The following is a 17649-nucleotide window of genomic DNA, read 5'->3' on the forward strand; positions in this document are numbered from 1 at the left end:
CCACATTCTCGTAAGATATTAGTAGTAACTATCATCATGATCGTAGTTAATCATCCTCGTAAATTAGGTTGAAATTTATGAAACAAGTAATATTTCTTGATGAACATTGTTACAGATACAATGAGCTTTTATAGTTACATGTTGATCTAGAAGATAAACATTATATCTAAGTACAATAATATTTTAAAATTCAAAATTTACATTACATATTTATCACACCCCCTCAAGCGATGCATGGTCTGGAAGAATGCAGAGCTTATTGCGCAAAAACAATAATCGCGGTGAAGGAAGTACCTTGGTTTATAAATCTGCAAGTTGATCTTGACTAAGGACATAATGAACTCAAAAAATACCAGCGGCAACTTTTTCACGAACAAAATGAATATCAATCTCGACATGCTTGGCACGAGCGTGTTGAACAGGATTCTAAATATATGCTGCTAATATTGTCACAGAAAATTGTGGAAGGTGAAGAAGAAGAAACACGAAGTTCCTTTAAAAGAGAATGCAACCATGTGATTTCGGCAGCCGCGTGAGCAACTGCACGATATTCAGCTTCAGCACTTGATCGGGAAACAACAATCTGCTTCTTGGAGGACCATGAAATAAGATTCGGACCAAGGAAGATACAGTAGGCCGAAGTGGATTGACGAGTTATAGAGCAACTAGCCTAATGGGCATTACTATAACAGTGTAAACTGTCAATAGAACCACCGAAAATAAATAAACCGTGACTCAATGAACCATGCAAATATCGCAAAATTCTTTTGACAGCAGTATATTGGATGTCTAAGGGAGAATGCATAAATTGAGATACTTGATTAATTGCAACTGCAATGTCTGGACGGGTAAATATCAAGTATTGAAGACCACCAACAAGACTTCTATAAAGTGTGCGATCAGAAAAAGGGGAAGAATCATCCGAATGCAGTAAAGACTTAGGAGAAAGAGGAGTTGAAGCTGGTTTGGAAGAAAGCAAATTTGCATGACCAAGGAGTTGTTTCACGTATTTGGACTGAGATAGAAAATAACCTCCATCACGAGCAGTTATAGAAACACCAAGAAATTAATTACCCAATCCTAAGTCATTCATTGAAAATTCGGACTTAAGAATCTGAATTAAATATTGAAGTAAAGTAGTAAAAGAGGCAGTGACGAGAATATCATCAACATATAGTAGAAGAATAGCAATGTCTGAGTTATGTTTATAAATAAAAAGAGAGGGATCAGACAAGCTATTTTGAAATTCAGTACTTAGATTAAAAGAAGTGAACCGATGGAACCATGCCCTAAGGGCTTGCTTTAAGCCATAAAGAGCTTTGTTCAACCGACAAACATGATGAGGAAATTGTGGATGAACAAAGCCAACATGTTGTTTCATGTATACCAGTTCGTTAAGATTTCCATGCAAGAAGGGGTTCTTAACGTCTAATTGATGAACATGCCATTGCTTAGATGCAGCAAGCGCAAGCATAGTACGAATGGTTACTGGTTTCACCACAGGACTAAATTTTTGATCATAATATAGTCCTTGTTGTTGTTTGTAGCCTTAGGCCACAAGACAAACGCTCTAGAGAACCATCAGATTTTTGTTTAATACGATAAACCTAACGACAACCAATAACATTGGTAGTAGGTGGTGCAGGCACAAGATCCCAAGTGCGGTTGGCTATAAGAGCATTGTATTCTTCGGCCATTGCACGTCTCCAATAAGATGATTTGTTAGCTTCCGTAAAAGAAGTTGGTTCTGGTAAAAGTGATGAAATGTGAGAGATTAAGGATGGGAGAATGTGAGGCTTAAGAGAGCATGTTTGCTTGCGAGTGATCATGTGATGTGTTTTTGTATTAGAGGAAGATATGTGTGGAATTTGAGATTGAGAAACAGAAGAGTCAAGGCGTTGAATTAGAGATATGTTGGTGGTTATAATGGGTGAACGTGAGATGGTATGGTTAGGTGTCACGACCAAAAATCCTAACCTGTCGTGATGGCTCCTATCGATGGTACTAGGCAAGCCGATTCTCAAAAATCTTCCAATGTTTCACAAAAGATAAATCAAAAGCTTTTCCATGATAGAGTTTTCGTAAAACCAGGAGTTAAACTAAACATACAGTGCAGAAAAATAGCCCCAAACATCGGGTGTCACCAAGTCATGAGCATCTAAACAACCAGTCTAGGAGGGAAAACTTCCATCAATAAAGCCATAAACACCATGAACTTTGAAGACGGGTAAGAAAAGCTCTCTCCATAACATATAGTTTGTATAGTCAAGAACTATAGGGACAAGATTTTTAATGTTTGAGACGGAAATAGCTGTGGGAGATGATGGAATAATGAAGGAAGCATTAGTGATTGAGACCGGGGAAGGAGGATATGATTCGGTAGAGGTGTTGGAAGCCATGAGTCAACAAAGGAGAGAAAACCTAGACTTCTGATACCATGAAACAAGTAATATTTTGTTGATGAATATTGTTACAGATACAATAAGCTTTATAGTTATATGTTGATCTAGAAGATAAACATTATCTCTAAGTACAATAATGATTTAAAATTCAAAATTTACATTACATATTTATTGTTGGGATAAAAGATTGGTGAATGAAAAATTGAGGGAAGAAAGTGGAGGAAAAGTGAGCTCCCTTTTACTTTAGAAAGAGTAAAGTATCCCTCATTGGTAGTGGAAAGAAAAGTGAATGTGCTTATATTGAGAAAGCACTTCTCTTGGTGTTAAATGGATTGGAAAAAAGTAAGCCTCGCATTGTCATCGTTGCTCGCTCGGCTTCGGCTTCGGCTTCGGATTCGGATTCGGTCAAAGATTAATTGATTAATCTTTTTGGACAAAATTTCTTTTAATTATTTAATTAATAATTTAATTAATTAACAAAAATTCAATCCGAAATAACCCAGGACCCGCGACCTGCTTTTTGGACAAAATTTCTTTTAATTATTTAATTAATTAATTTAATTAATTAACAAAAATTCAATCCGAAATAACCCAGGACCCGCGACCTGACCCGGTCCGGTTCGTTTTCTTTCTCGGATTATTTAAAATTCTTTTTCCCATGATATTTCAAACAGCTTGTTTCAACAGCCATGGCTATAAAACAGATTGTTCAAACAACTATTTCTGAAAGGTTGGAAACCTTTTCAGAAACAGTGCGAGAAAGTCTATAAATATGCTTTGAATCCAAGAATTTTTCCTTACGAAATTCTCTGATCTTCTTCTTATTCTTCTTCTTCTTCTTCTTCTGCATAAAATCTTCAGTGTGTTTTACAGCCTTCGAGTGGTTCGTTGTTTCAACGACGTTTTTGGTACCAACACTCCGGTGAGTTAAATTGTTCTATCCTGGGAGGATAATATTCCAGCAGCTCGGGTACTTGAGGGAAATAATTTCTTTAAGGATACATTGTGCATTCAGTGGGCTCAATTTATTCCGAAATTATTTTTCAGAAATTATTTCGACATTCTGTTGTTGCTAACTTTCTGTTTCTGTTTTTCCTATTTTAGAAAGTTTACTGTTTCATTATTTATAGTAATACATATTGACAAATATTTATCCATTTAATTTTTCTTTATTCTCGAAGAACGTCTTTTTTCTATTAGTAATTAAAAGTAGGGGTGGGCATAAAATCTGAAAAAACTGAATTCCGAACCGGACCGAATTAATTCGGTATTTCGGTTACGATTTTTTTGGTATTTCGGTATAATTGGTATTAAATTTTCGATATTTCGGTATAACGGTACGGTCCTCGGTATTAAAATCTTGAAATTTTAGTATACTGAAATATCGAATTTTTAAAGAATTTCATGTGCTTCCTACATTGCCCAGCCCAACCCAAAATTTTAATGTTGTATCTCTACTCTCTAGCCCAATAAGATTAGGCCCAACTTCCTTACCCTCTTTCCCTAGTTTCACTATAAGAATTAGTAATTAGAAACAGATTGGCTATGAGAGAGAGGTGAGAACTGAGAAACCTAATTAGATTTGAGAAACAGTTCGACTGCGGTATGGCCGTCTGGGAGTGCGATAGAGACGGCGTCATGGCGACTTCACGACCTCGGCGCCGACAACTCTCAAGTGTGACTGCTGGTTTTCTCATTTTTTAACTTTATTCTTCAATCTTCAATTCTTCAACAGGTTCATAACTTTTCATTCTTCAATCTTCAGTTTTTTATAATAATTTATGGTAGATTAATTAGTAATTCTTGGAATAAGAAAAACTCTTTGTGGATCTAAGTTTTTCTTTTTCACATTGTTTGTTGATCTACTTGGTCACTGCAAACATTTAGAGCTCAGTTGTGTATTTTTCCGATTCAAATTGTATGAATAGGTTGATTACATGAGCTTCATCCCTTCCTCTTCTGGCATATTTTGATAGTTAGGAGTTTTATCCCTTTCTCGGCGTATGCATTCCAGTGCCATAATGAGAAATATTTTGCATATTCGAACTTCATATACTCATGACCACTAGTTATCTCTATATGTGGATATATGTATAGGTTGATTAAAGAAATTTGATCACGATGTTCTGTCACTTATTTTTTTTAATGGCTAATCTTTTCATAAACAAGTTCTGGAATAAGTGGTTGGATCTCTCACATAGTTTAGCCCTTCTCTCTTTTGTGTGCTTATATATATGTGTGCACTTTTATGTAAAGTTCCTCACAGGAATTTAAGGAGTATTTCATTCATCTACTACTTATTATTGATTCCAAGAGTATCATTAACTCAGTAATTAGAGTGTAAATTAAAGAGAGGAATTGATCTTATAAGAGAAAGATATATATAATGGGAAAGTGTTCAATTCTATGAGCAAGTTCTTAATTTGTTAGCATTAGTCTCAATTTGTGTTTATATTTGTTTTAATTTTGTATAGATGGTAGATGAAAGTAAAGTAAGTGATGCCGGTTCAACTGAAAGTTTACCTATTAGTGAAGATAGCAACACCAACACAATTGATAGCAACACCAACACAATAGATTTTTATAAGTTTTGTTTATAGATTCTTTTAATGTCTGAACATACGTAAATACACTAACTGTAACGTATATTTGTTGATTATATCATTGAGAATAGCATATTGCAACTAAATAGTTCTCTTACTTCTTGGCATCATTTTGAAGAATATAAAGTGGAAAGAAACTTTTAGATGCTGAGTCTTGGATTCATTTTGTTTTTAAAGCATTTAAACAAAGATTCAAAATTTTGCAAGCCTGTCAGATGTATTGGAGTTGCTAAGTTTGTCGCCAACTTTGTTGCGCCTAAAACACATCTATTGCAGCATGGTGCTGTCTTCAATGGAGGCTTAAAGTTCGGCATACAATGCTGTGTTCAAAGAGCAGCCTTATTTTGATTGTTTTAGTTTCAATCTCATAAGATCAATTTGTTTGATGTTCCAAACAACTAAAGTTATATATTACTGTCTGCCTTTTTCTTTAGATTCAATTCTCATGTTGTTTATCTAATGGTTCCCATTCTGTATTTCTGTTTGTCGCCAAATGGCAGATTGTTAGGCATGGCAGATTATTAAACCGAAATCGTACCGAACCAAAATAAGAAATACCGAAATACTTTGGTACAGTATTTGGTATAGACAATTGATAAATCGAATACCGAACCGGAATTCTTAAATACCGAACCGAAATACCGAATGCCCACCCCTAATTAAAAGTTATTTTTGTCTAAACAAGACCTTTCATTGTATAATAGGTCATCATAGAACACACTTTGAATTTCAACCAGTATAACAACAATAACAACAACAACAACCCAATAGAATTTTACTAATGGGGTTTGGGGAGGGTAGTGTGTACGCAGACCTTACCCCTACCCCAAAGGAGTAGAGAAACTGTTTCCGAAAGACCCTCGACTCAAGAAAATAAAAAGACAAAACGACATAAGGAAACAGTATAAAGAGTAGAAATCGCAAATATGTACTATTGCGAAACACGGAGGGTAAAGAGAAAAGAAAAGAAAGTACTCCTCATCAGGCCAACTTGTACACTTCCACTCCCAATTAATTCCATCAAATTGTGACAAACCATCAGCTATTTAGTTCAAGTGACTGTAACATTACATTTGGTACCTAGACTGACACATTATTCTCAAAGAAGAATTTTCTTTTAGTTTTGTAATGTGATTGAACAAAGTTATCCGAGAGAGACGTGGACGTACATGGTAAGAAAAGGGGTCACAAGCACCTACAAATTTCGGTAAAAACTCTCTCAATATATATATATATATATATACTTGTAAATATTTTCAAGAAATAATTAAATATTAAAATCTTTATGAGCATAAACTTATATTGACCGTCCAATCTTGCACCTGCTTCTAATCCGAGAGTAGCACGAAATTAATGAGGATTGAGTACATCAACAAGTCCAGAAAGAAATGGGCTATGAATGCGGCAATAAGAAAACAAGATGGACCATAGAGTATATTCTCATTTCTTCTTTTGGAGGGACCTATACATATAATTTGAAGACAACCTCGAATATATATAGTGAAAATTGCAGTTGAATCAGATTCTTGTTTGTATGAACTCCAGCTCTTTCTCTTTATCTGTTGCTTATACATATCTCCGATTGGAGAATCTTCATGTCGAAAATGATACATCAATCATAAATCCATCTTCGTCTTCTTTTAGCCTTTTCTAGCCCTGATTTTGTCACTTCTCACAATTTGATCAAATTATCCTTTTTTGGAATAAAAGTGAGCTCTTTAATTTTTGACAGGTGGGCATCGTATATGGATAAGTGTGACATTGATCTAAAGAAATTCTAGGATAAGAATAAAATAAGAAATTGAAATATATATATAAATAATTTATATAGTGGATTCTAAACTAGTTTAGAATTAGAAAACAAAGTTAGCCAATTGAAGAAGGTTAGCTGTTCTACCTATAACTTTGTGCTGCAACTATGTTAGTGCTATTACTCCAATAGATTTATTTTCGTGTCCTGAAAAACGAAAATAAAGAAAAAGAATAGGCTAATAGCTAGTCATACTGTATAAGTGTGTGTGAAGTTGGCAGGGACCATTTCATGTTGAGTGGCGTATCTCTTTCTTTTGTTTGGTTGTGAATTGTGATGCCACGTGTCCCTTATCTATTTCAAGAAATTGCATTTTCTACTAAATTCTCGATTTAGCTTATACAGTAAGCAATTACATCAGCTTGCTTTAGCTCTGCTGATCTCATCATCCCTTCAAAAAACTATCATTAAGTGGGTGTTTGGACATAAGAATTGTAAAATTCCAAAATGGAGAAAATATTTTTACGTGAAAATGGTATTTGAAATTTAGAATTGTGTTTGGACATGAATATAATTTTGGATTGTTTTTGAAATTTTGTGAGTGATTTGATTGAAAAATTTGAAAAACAGTTTTTTGGAGTTTTTCAAATTTTTGAAAATTTCCAAAATGCATGTTGAAGTGAAAATTAAAAATTTTATGAACAAACGTTGATTTCGAAATAAAATAAAAAATCTTAGAAAAAAAGAAAAAAATTCTTATGTCCAAACGGTCTCTAAATTAGAACGATACAAAAAAAGTTCATTATTCACCATATATTTCACGCTTATTTTTACTAACTTAAGTTGATTAATGAAGGGGTTACTAAATGTTATCCCCCCCCCCAAGTTTATGATTCAGTAATTTTGTGATTAACCAAAAGAAAGAGTTTCACATTAAAAAGAAGAAATTCTACACCTACAAATTTTGGATTAACAATTAAGTACAGTAGTCAGCTACTTAGCTGTTTTTAAGGAACTTCTATCGTTTCTTAATTGAGTTAGTAGAATTTTATTCGAAAAAGAAATTTATTCTGCCCCCTTTTCTTTATTTTGATCCTTATATTTCTACACCTTTTTTATTACTTCATTTTATTTTTATCCTGCAGGTAATTCGAATCTTACCGACAACCTCTCCTCCTCAGTTTTTGTATTAGCAGCAAAATCAATAGTTGGTAATATATTTCTCGAAACACTAATACATTGAAAGCGTCTACAATATTTTGACTTTTAGTAATATTTTTCATAATTTTTTCTATCACTCAATTACTGAAGGCAGTAATGTGTATATATATATATCATTAAATTTGAAATTGTTGTTATCGGATTTCAATAATTACCGTCACTCACATCAACCCTAGATTGATTCTTTATCTAATTATATTTCTAATTTTTAATGCTTTTATTTAACTTTTCTTAGTATCATAAAATCTTTAACTTCCCCTTATCTTTTTATCCTAGTATGGAAATTAGGAAGTACAGATACATAAGGCAAAAACATCATATCATTATCTAAACGTTGAATGTTATTTCTTTTTTTAGTGGCATGCGCGGGAGCTATCTCCATTAATTCACGAGTGCATTGAGTGGGTGCTTCTCATGCTTAGTTAGAATGTCACAATGCTAATAATACGTTATTGATATAGATGGACTGGATAAGGTGAAGCAGACTTCACACCGGATATGATTGCGTTTATTATTTTCAACTCGAATCATATATTAATTTTCCTATGTTCATGCATATGTATAAGCAGAGGCGAATTCATGATTTTAAAAGGATGAGTACACTATTATGAAGAGGTGGATCTAGAATGAGATTTGAACCGGCAATTTCACTTGTAGAGGTGCACCCAATAATAATTGCACTATAATAGTCTTTGAGCATGGGTTCACGCACATATATTTAAATAATTTTGAAAAAATATAACATTATTATACATGATTTAGAGAGAGGAGTATGGGTTCACATGTACTCATACCGCTAAACTTGGATACGCCTAATGTATGTGTTTAAAATGAGAGAAAAACAAAATGACTGTATAGGTTATTATGACTGATTTTAACTTTTTTGATATTAAGGCACATTCAATTAATTGATATATATATAGAGAGAGAGAGTCATTTTCCCAAATTATTTGGGTTGGTGCAAGAAATAAAATTCAGACAGAGCTTTTTTTATATGTTTCAGAAAGTGTGTTAATCCAAACAGGCCTAATTCGAAGTACAGTGCTTGAAAGACAACGACAAGTTATTGGTGGAGAATGAATTGAAATTGAAAAGTCAAAAGCTTAAGCTTAATTAGGATAGAGACATAATGAGTAGAAATAATCATATAGGTAATAATTGTTTCTAAGGGTGTGTTTGGTACGAAGGAAAACGATTGCTTTATTTTTAACTTTTTCTTGGGGCATAGAAGGAGTTGATCCTGGTCGTGCTTCGCTGTAGCCAAACTTACTACTAGCCTATTGGCTAGAGCCATGCTTCGACCGCGACTGAGATCGAATTCCTCCCAGAAATACACGAAACAAAGATATGAATGGGGTAAATAGAAATGAAAAAGAGATGGTTGCATAATGGAAAAAGAGACATTTATTGGGAGTTATTAGGGAACCTATAACCTAGGAACTTACAAAATACCGAACTTGGATAATCGGTAGTCTTAGTACGTGCACTCCGACTTAGGGCTTTTCAATGATTTCGATCAGACAGAAGCTGAGAGTGGTGCTCTAGCTCCCACAATGTTTTTCAATTTTTCTATTGTCACGACCCAAAATTCAACTAGTCCCATTTAGAATTTACAAGTTGGTATGAAATAAGGTACATCATCTGTTTGAAATGTAAATAAACAGAACTCGAATCTAATGCTACCAAGGATTAGTGATGGCCATAACTGGAGCGCAGGTACATCTTCCGATCCAGCTCCCTCCGTACGTAACAACATCAGCATCCAACATCTGCACGCAAGGTGCAGAAGTGTAGTATGAGTACAACCGACCCCATCTACTCAATAAGTAACAAACCAAACCTTACGTTCAAAGTAGTGACGAGTTGGGACAAGGGTCAGGGTCCAACTCCAATAACCAGCCGCAACTCATAACAATATAATAAAAGTGATACAAGAAAATAACTCGGAGATAAGATGCTCAACTCGTTCACATTTACGAAAAATAGGCATGATTTTCAAGTATAACAGTAAATCCCAAATCTTTCGCCGAAACAACAAAAACATATGAGTAAGTTTGAAAACTGTGATTTTTCCCAAAAATCTTTCAACAATAAATAAGATGTTTCATTTTCAGATAAAATGAGGAAAATACATCTCCATGCTTACATGTTAATATACAGGTAAAATCATGAATGTCACCAAAACTGGGTAGCAGAAGGAAATGCATCTATATGCATGTATCTCACGTACGCATGCCAAATGCAATGCATCACAGTGATGAACTCATATACTCACACTCCCATAGTAGTCAATCTCACTGTCTCACAGTTTTCACTCATCACGCTCAATCACTTGACACACTCAGTCACTCAGTACTGTACAGGGCAGATCCAGCCCAAACATAATAACTACTAGCAATTGCGCCCACTATAGATATGTAGACTCCGGAGGGGCCGATCCAGTCCAAGCGCTATAATAAGCCAAATCATGGCATGAATCAATAAATCATGATCAGCACGGACAACTCACGTGCCATAATATCAATATATGTATATGCACGGATAACTCACGTGCTGCACGGACAACTCAAGTGCTATAGTACCAATATCTGGATTCGCACGGACAACTCACGTGCTATAGTATCAATATCTGGATTAGCATGGATAACTCATGTACTGCACGGACAACTCGCGTGCTATAGTATCAATATCCTCACAATCAGGCCCTAGGTCTCACTCAGTCACCAATCTCCCTAGTCTCTCGGGCTCACAATGTCATAAAAAATCAGCCTAAAATGATAATGTGATATGTGATGTATCAATAAATGGTATCAGAGACTGAGATATGACATGCAATGGAATGCGTATGACTGAGTACGTAATTGCAATGTAAACAAATAACTTTACAACAGAAATGACCTCAGTGGGCCCCAACAGGATAAGCATATAGCCTAGACATGATTTCTAGCATAAATTACAGCTCGAGTGCTCTAACACATAGAGTTCAGTAAAAATGTTCAAATAAGATAGCTACATAGTTCCATGGAATCGACTAAATCACAATTCACATAGTGCACGCCCGTCACCTAGCATGCGCGTCACCTCGACATCAATCACAAAACACATAATTGGGGTTTCATACCCTCAACACCAAGTTTAGAAGTGTTACTTACCTCGAACAAGCCAAACGATGCCCAAAAATGCCATCTCGCGCGTACTGACCTCTGAACGGCTCGAAACTAGCCAAAAGCAACTCAAATACATCAAATAATGTCTAAGAAAATAATTCCAAATGATAAAGGTCAAATCTTTAATCAAAAGTCCAAAGTCAACACTTATAAAATCCGATAAAACTTACAAAATCCAACAACCCAATCTATTACAAGTCCAACCATAATACTTTCACTCAAATCCGACTCTGAATCGATGTTCAAAACTCAAAAATTCACTCTATGAAACTTTAGATAAAATCTCCCAATTTCTCTCTTGAAATCCTCAATTAAAACGAAGATAGATTCATGAAATAAAATCGAAACCGAGTAGAGAACACTTACCCCAATCCATGTGATAAAAATCGCCTAAAAATCGCTAAATCCGAAGGTCCCCAGCTCAAAATATGAATAAATGGCTCAAAGGTTCGAAATTGGACATTAAATCCACTGCTCAAGCTTCCTTCTTCGCGATCGCCAACATTCCTTCGCGATCGCGATGAACAAATTCTTCAACAACGATTTCCAAACTCTTCCCTAATAGTCTATAATATAATGGTCATAACATTTTGTATAAATCTCCAAATGACAAATGGTTTAACTTTCTGACTACTAGATATCAAGGCCTACAACTTTCATTTTTGGATAATCTCCAAATTTCTTATAGATTTCAAGATATAAGCTTCCAAAATCAACCATGTGCAACAGAAATTTCTCCGATGCGATATCGAAAAGGCTTACGCGATCGCGAATCACAAGGCCCCAAACAGCAATTTGCTCTTTGCTAACGTGACCAAATGTTCGTAGCACATCCCTGTAGCCAAAAACCAGCAACTGAAAATGGCCTAAAAATGATCCGAAATCATCCCAAAACTCACTTGAGCCCTCGGGGCTCCACGCCAAACATCCACACAAGTATTGAAGCATCATGCGAACTTGCTCACGCGATCAAATCACCAAAATAACATCTGAAACCATGAATCGGATATCAACACGCATGAAATTTGAAGGGAGAACTTAAGAACTTCTAGAATTACAACAACAATTTCCTTTGAAGTTTTTTATGCTTTGGACTAACCAATTTAGGTATTCGGTCGAGGTTAAATTTGACGATTAGGTCTGAAAGCACGTGTTGCACTCTTTTTTCCTTGGGCCAGTTTTTCCCAAAGTGGGTTTTACTGCAAGATTTTTAACGAGGCAACAGTAAAACATGCTACTCTAGTTTTGAAGACGGGCCTGAGGCCGGGAATGTTGATCACCCGTACTGGATTGATAGTATTCGAGCCCTCACGAGCTCAGTCTCGAATACTGGGGGAGCCATTACGCCCTAAATCAGGATTCTCGAATAAGGGTCAAACGGTCAAACGAATCATGCCTATGTAGCTCATTCTTGCCATGACAGAAAGCTTTTGTGCCTTCGATCATGTACTCTACATGCAAAGTAATAAAACAAATTGCCCTATATATTTCATGACTTAACATTTGCACCAACGTTATTATTGTTAAGTTACTTAGAATAAATAATAGTTTCAAAACCCTAGATCCCAAGGGCCCCCCCGAGTCGGGGACTGCTGTCCGATAATAAAATCAAAAAACTCGGGCTATCGAATCCCGAAGGCACCGAGATTATTAGGCAGGGCCCGAACATTAAAGGCTATGACCAACTTAAAATGGCTCGGAGACGTTCAAGTCCGTACGTAGAAAGTAAGGTTTTTTGCACATGGTTAAAACCTATGAAAAAAATACTAGTTGGCTATTAAAACAAAAAGACCACCTTCGGCAAAACATCATCGTGTCCGGTTGAAATATTCAAGTATTTTAAAGACTTCATTTTTATCAGATATTTCGAAGCCAAAGCAACTCGGAGTTGTTATTTAAACCTGGCCTCATTCAGGCTCTAGGGGGAATGAACACTCTAAATTATGTACAATTCTATGCTAAGGCATTAATGATATTTTTCAAACAAAGAGTTGTAGGCGGATGCTGAAAAGTAAAAGACATAGTATAGCCGAAAAGTATTTACAGAGGCACTGCAAAACGACCCCAAAATAAACAACAAAACGAACAAAAGAAAACAAAAAATAAACTAAGGCATCTCTGCCTAGTCTTCACCAGAGCCCGATTCATTTCCTGAACCCTTGGGCTCGTATATCTCTTTCTCCTCGGGCTCGAGCCTCTTAGCCTATTCGATCTCGGCCGATAGATCGAACCACCGAGTGTGAATTTCCTCGAGGGTCTTCCTCCGGGATAGCCACTTTACATACTCGACCTTTGTTATTAAACGGGCCTCGAACACCTCCACGTTGTTCTTGTATTGGGCCACCATATGCTAGACCTTGGAGTACTTGTTCGAATCTACCTCCAACTTGGAGTTCAACGCGGTATACTCTCGACCGAGGGCATCCCGTTCCGAGACGGCCGAGTCCAGTTGTGCTTGGAGCTCATCATTCAGCCGAGACTACTTGTCAGATTTATCCTTCATCACCCTGAGCTGATCCTTGGCCGACGCCAACTACTCTTTAGTAGCCTCATTTTGCGAGGCCAAAAGATCCATCTTGCTCCTCAACGCCTCGACTGAGGCTTTGACCTCGTTCGTCTCGGCCTGAAGCTGGTCAATTAGGTCTATCTTCTCTTGGAACTATAAGGTTGCGACGTTAGCAGTTGCTCTTAGCCTCTTGTTATTAATCTCAAATACCCTTATCTTTTCGGCCAGAACGGCATGCTCCCGTTCACTGATGAGGCCTTCTTTTGAGCTTTTTCCAGCTTGGCTTGGAGGATGGGGAGGTTCTTTAGGGCCTCGTCTTTTTGCTTATTAAGAGCTTTGTACATATCCTTCTGTCATACCTGTTCCTTGAGCTTGAACTTAAGCTGGCTCACATCTATCTGAGACCGATGAATGCTCTCGTGATGAAGCACCGAGGACTGAGAAACAAAAATGATGAGATCATAAGAATATACTAAGGTTAAATGAACCCTTCAAGGGATACAAAGAAACAAAAACATACCTTGTTCAGCGTCTGTTGTGCCTCGTTGAAAAGGCTGGGTGCATCCACCTCGTTCATCTTTACTTGATCCTCTCTAGTCACCAAACAACGAAGGTAGCTGGCAAAGCCAACCGGCCCGGACAGCACTCAGGTATCCATCGGGATCGTAAACATGGACATTATTTTACAGTCGGGATCAAAGATCGGGGCAGGGAACTGCTTCACCAGCTTTGGGATCGAGCTCGGCCTGCCTGACTCTGGCACCACATCCTTTTTTGGGAGCTCCAGGTTAGCGAACCCGTATTAGTTCTCCAATACATCTATATCTATTCCTTCAAAGAACAGGTTGAGGGCCTCATCTGTGGCTTGTGATGTCTCGGTTGGTTTCTCTTTGATGACCTGAGCCTCGTCAAATAGAGACTCCGTATGAGACGATGACTCGAGGATGTCAATGACATCAGCAGCTTCTCTCGGAGCGGAAGTATCTTCTCGAGAGGCCGCAACCACTGGCTTTCCTTCAGGCTCCCGAGTCGAAGAGGGTTCGGCCTCCCGATCACTTCCCCCCGATGCTGCCCGTTGTGAGCACCTAATTTTTGACTATATTTGAATTTTTATCACCTTCTACTATGTAAATATTTTTAGAAAATTAGTATATATATTTTTTTAGCTTTGTTACATTTTTATTTATATAGGGTAAGAATTAAAAATAATTTAAAAGGTCAAATTATTACTATTAGTATTATTTTTATTTTTAAATTTATTTTAAAATAAAATAAATTTAAAAAGAAAACGAAAAAATTAAACATTTTTAAAATTTTCGGATGTGAATAAAATAATAGGAAAATGAAAAGTATGGAATAAAAAATTAAAAGTAAAAGTAGGTGGAAATTATGTTTTAAAAAAAGTAAAAGAAAGTGAAAAATTAAAAAAATAAAAGTAAAAGAATGTAGAAATTTAAAAAAAATGAAAAGTAAAGAAAAGTTGGAATTAACAAATAAAAGTAAAGGTAGCTAAACAATTTTTTAAAAAAAGTAAGTGGAAATTAAAAAAAAAGTAAAATAAGTGGGAAATTAAAAAAATAAAAGTAAAATAAGTGGAAAATTAAAAAAAGGTAAAAAAGTGGGAATTTAAAAATAATAAAATTAAAAAAATGGGAAATTTAAAAATAAAAGTAAAGGAAAGTGGAAAATTATATTTTTTTAAAAAAGAAGAAGAATGGGAAGTGGGAATTCTTTTTAATTAAAAATAATAATAAAATTTAAAAATTAAAACAGAAATCTGAAAAATTCTGAATTTTTTCTATAAATAGAAGAGAAATGTGAGGAGAAAAAAGAGGGCGAAGGAGAAAAAAAAGAAGGGAGGAGGGAATTTAGAGAAATTATTTTTTCTTTTTCTACGCTAAGGAAATTTCTACTCGTGTCATTCTTTCTTCGTCTTTCTTTCAAAGAATCCAGCAAGTCATCACCCAAAACCCAACAAAAATACTTTATAACATCCTTTTTTACACTCCAAAAAGTGGAGTCAATAGTCGAGGTCGAGGATTCCGTTGGAGCTCTGTTCACTAGATTTGATGTTATTCGTCGCTAATGCTTGTTCGACGTTCGTCTGAGTTATTGTACTGGTTCTTGGAGACTCATTTAATTGGAAATTTTGCATTAAAGGTTTATTCTTTCCTCTGTTCTTTTTATCTTATTTCATGTGATTTTATTTATTTGCCTTTAAACTCTATAAATAATAATATAAGTTAGTCCTTAAATGCTATATGGTTAATCATATTTTTGGAAATATAGTATTCAAACTTGCTTTAAAGTTGGGAAGATTTGGACCCTAATTAGTTTGGGCTTCAATTGTTGGGTTGTAAGGTATTGGTATATGATGGTTTATTTATTCAAATATCTAAAATCATACACTTATTCCACAAGTAATTCCATAATTCATGGCATTCACAATAATCTCAAACTTAGGAAAGAAACAAATCATGAATGTGCTAGAATGCTTTAGGCGTACTCATAATTAATTGAATCATCGTGATTCAATATACGTTTGCGTGACATAATTACGATTCCCAAAACTAAAATCAAGGTATGCGTTTGCGCAACTTTGGGCGAAACAACCTTAAATATAATAAAAATGCTATTAATTGCGTGCACGTACACGTGGCATGATTTAGGCACAATAAATAAAACGGATTCAAAGATAATTCCATATTTTAATATAAAAGCGGACAAATAAAGCATGAAAACTAATAAATCACAGTTTATCTAAAATTAATTCAAGCCAAGTTGTAGTCAATAAAGTGACCTTCCTAGAACCACAGGACACGGGGAATGCCTTACACCTTCTCTCCGGTCAACAGAATTCCTTACCCGCACTTTGTTTTCGCAGACCAATAATAATAGAGTCAAACCTTTCTTTGACTAGGGATTCAAATAAAAGGTGACTTGGAACACCCAAAAAATCAATTCCAAGTGGCGACTCTGTAATCCCTATTCAAATTTGTCACTTTAATTGGAAAAACTCTTTAACCCACATCAATCCATAACACATATATCTTTTGGGGAAAAAAGAGGTGTGGCAGCTCTGGCGACTCCGCTGGGGAAAATAACCCAAAACTTCTAATACAAAGTTCAGAATTCGAGCTTGTAATGTGATCTATACTTGGCTTTCTTGATTGTTGATATTACTGTGTTTGTGGGCCTAATGTGCTAATTGCCGCTCATTTATCGCTTTGATATTATTTGAACTATATAAACTGCCTTCTTACGCCTCCCTTCTGAGTCTTCTGAATTTATGATGCACATGTGCGCGTGGCCCACTATTCTATAAGAGGTCATCCCAAATAGAACGAGGCTGGATCAGTAACTAGGCCGGGTAGACTTTCATGCTCCCGGTATATTGCCCCCACCTCGGCTCGAGCTGTCTGCTTGGGTAAGCCAGGTCTAAAATACCCCCCCCCCCCCCCCCCCAGGATTTTAAACCTAGAATAACATAGCCTCATGTCGGATCCCTGGTATGAACGTTTGTTTGTATCACGTGCCTTTGACTTTGGGGACTCAAAACAGGGGTTGGGTCCGTCTAGGACAGGTGTACCCAAAAATAAAAAACCATCATGATGCATCCCACGTGCTATTTGTGCATTTTATTTGATCTGATTTGCATGTTGACCTGCTAAAATAAATACAGAAAATTGAGAAAAGGCAGAAGTGAGAAGTAGGAGAGAGAAAATTCATCCGATTTTCAAAAATCCCGGTATTTGAAAAATCTAGAAACTCTGCCGAAATATTGAAAAAAGGAGAAAAAGAAAAGTCATTTTGAAAATGAGTCAAAAAATCATGTTTTCCCTATTGTATCAAAACCGACCGAACTACGTGAGTCTGATTCTCACTGGATGTGAGATACGTAGGCAAACCTCATCGGTTCTGACCCCAATTTTCCAAAAATTCAAAAAATATTTTCCCTTTCCTTAATTTCCTCTTTAGTATTTTTTCCTTAGAAAATCCA

The 17649-nt window shown here is 35.9% G+C and overlaps 1 protein-coding gene across 1 annotated transcript; it reads right to left on the reverse strand.

Annotated features, from left to right (window-relative positions):
• Nucleotides 1-385: 385 nt before the first annotated feature.
• On the reverse strand, nucleotides 386-14226 carry LOC138910391 (uncharacterized mitochondrial protein AtMg00810-like). The gene is made up of 4 exons (XM_070201628.1): nucleotides 14170-14226; nucleotides 14009-14086; nucleotides 818-1015; nucleotides 386-670 (listed from the first exon to the last, which is right to left on the reverse strand). The coding sequence occupies exons 1-4, from the start codon at nucleotides 14224-14226 to the stop codon at nucleotides 386-388; spliced, it is 618 nt and encodes a 205-aa protein (XP_070057729.1).
• Between the last annotated feature and the right edge of the window lie 3423 nt (nucleotides 14227-17649).

The sequence above is a fragment of the Nicotiana tomentosiformis genome, chromosome 4, assembly GCF_000390325.3.
Source record: "Nicotiana tomentosiformis chromosome 4, ASM39032v3, whole genome shotgun sequence".
Taxonomy (NCBI): Eukaryota; Viridiplantae; Streptophyta; class Magnoliopsida; order Solanales; family Solanaceae; genus Nicotiana; species Nicotiana tomentosiformis.

Bases quoted from the DNA above. Each gene is read 5' to 3' on its own strand.
- LOC138910391 (XM_070201628.1), bottom strand. From the start codon at position 14,226: ATGAACGAGGTGGATGCACCCAGCCTTTTCAACGAGGCACAACAGACG. The intron at 14,087-14,169 runs GTATGTTTTTGT...TTTGTTTCTCAG, and splicing joins CACAACAGACGCTGAACAAG to TCCTCGGTGCTTCATCACGA. The intron at 1,016-14,008 runs GTATGACAGAAG...TTTCTATCTCAG, and splicing joins AGTTCAAGCTCAAGGAACAG to TCCAAATACGTGAAACAACT.